Source organism: Myotis lucifugus, unplaced genomic scaffold, assembly GCF_000147115.1.
Source record: "Myotis lucifugus unplaced genomic scaffold, Myoluc2.0 scaffold_932, whole genome shotgun sequence".
In the NCBI taxonomy this organism is placed as follows: Eukaryota; Metazoa; Chordata; class Mammalia; order Chiroptera; family Vespertilionidae; genus Myotis; species Myotis lucifugus.
This window is the reverse complement of record NW_005871980.1, coordinates 110,410-111,800: the sequence shown is the minus strand read 5'-3', so window position 1 is coordinate 111,800 and position 1,391 is coordinate 110,410. Positions and strand designations below refer to the sequence as shown.

General features: G+C 61.8%; 1 protein-coding gene across 1 annotated transcript in view; it reads right to left on the bottom strand.

The window, feature by feature from the left end:
• EFCAB6 (EF-hand calcium binding domain 6) overlaps nucleotides 1-1,391 on the bottom strand; it is a 107,137-nt gene that overhangs the window by 25,464 nt on the left and 80,282 nt on the right. Inside the window, 1 exon segment of the mRNA XM_023747624.1 lies at nucleotides 788-1,112. Coding sequence (XP_023603392.1) covers nucleotides 788-1,112 — 325 coding nt within the window.

Below are 1,391 nucleotides of genomic sequence, written 5' to 3'. Positions count from 1 at the left end.
AGGCTCTGTGGGTGGCAGCGAACACCCAGCACATGCCTGGAGGCGGACGTGTGCGGCCACGGGGCTGCCTGCAGCCTGGGCAAGGCTCACGGTGCCGTAACAGGGGCTTAGGGGCTCCCTACCGGGCACCGTGTCTGGAGCCCTGGGGCCACCGTGTCATATTGTTGTAGCAGAAAACACACCTCCCTATTACCACAGGGACAACATTCAAATATTGACATTATACTTATAATGGCTGCTCAAGGAGGGCTGAACGGCCACTCCGTTCCTTCGTGATGACATTCAGCGGGCCCCAGTGGGAGCCGACGGTGACGCCCAGGGAGGACAGGAGGCCTGTCACCGCCTGGGGTCTGTGCTCTCATCGAGGAAACCGAGGGGAGAAGGGAGCCTGGGTCCGCCTCCTGGCTGCGCGAGGCCGGCCAGGTGGACGGGGCCTGGGGAGTGGCCGTGGCTGGGAAAGGGCTGGAAGGGGTCCTTGCAACTCCCAGAGCCGTCGGCACCGCTGAGCCCGATTTATAGAGAGAAACCCATGCGAGTGCATGCAGTTCCCGCGCAGAGCGACTGAGTGACAGTGAGAGCGGTCGATCGGGTGTGTCTTCTACGCTGCGCCTGCGTGTCCAGGCCTCCTGCACTGAACGCTACTCTGGGTGGTTTACTTGACTAAGAGGACAGAACAGTGCCTCGGGAGGCGGCTGTGTTCCGTGTACCCCTGTGGGCAGCGGAGAGGCGGGCCGGGTGTTGGCAAAGGCGGCAGACGGGCCCGACACGAACTGCGCCGCCTTCTTACCTGATGAGTCGTTGAGGCGGGTCATCTGTTGTGGGTGGTGTCTCCTCAAACAGATTTTGAAATTCCCGAAAATTCAGCGTGACGCTGAGCCTCAAGCCCAGGAGGGCCACGAGGCGCTCGAACTGGTCGTCTCTGAGGTTGAAGAGCAGGTGCTCCAGCAGCCTGTGCAGGTCCTGCATGCTGACGATGCCGTCCCTGTTGGTGTCCATGCGGAAGAAGGCCGCGAACAGGTTCTGCAACAGAGCGCCGTCAGAGCCCTCCCAGCCCCGCGGCGGCCCAGGAACGCCCGTGCCCCCATCATCCCCAAGTGAGGCCCCATATAAACCTGTGCCCCCATCATCCCCAAGTGAGGCCCCATATAAACCTGTGCCCCCATCATCCCCAAGTGAGGCCCCATATAGCCCGTGCCCCCATCATCCCAAAGTGAGGCCCCATATAGCCCGTGCCTCCATCATCCCTAAGTGAGGCCCCATATAGCCCGTGCCCCCATCATCCCAAAGTGAGGCCCCATATAGCCCGTGCCCCATCATCATCCCCAAGTGAGGCCCCATATAAGCCTGTGCCCACCATCATCCCTAAGTGAGGCCTGGACAGCCCATGTACC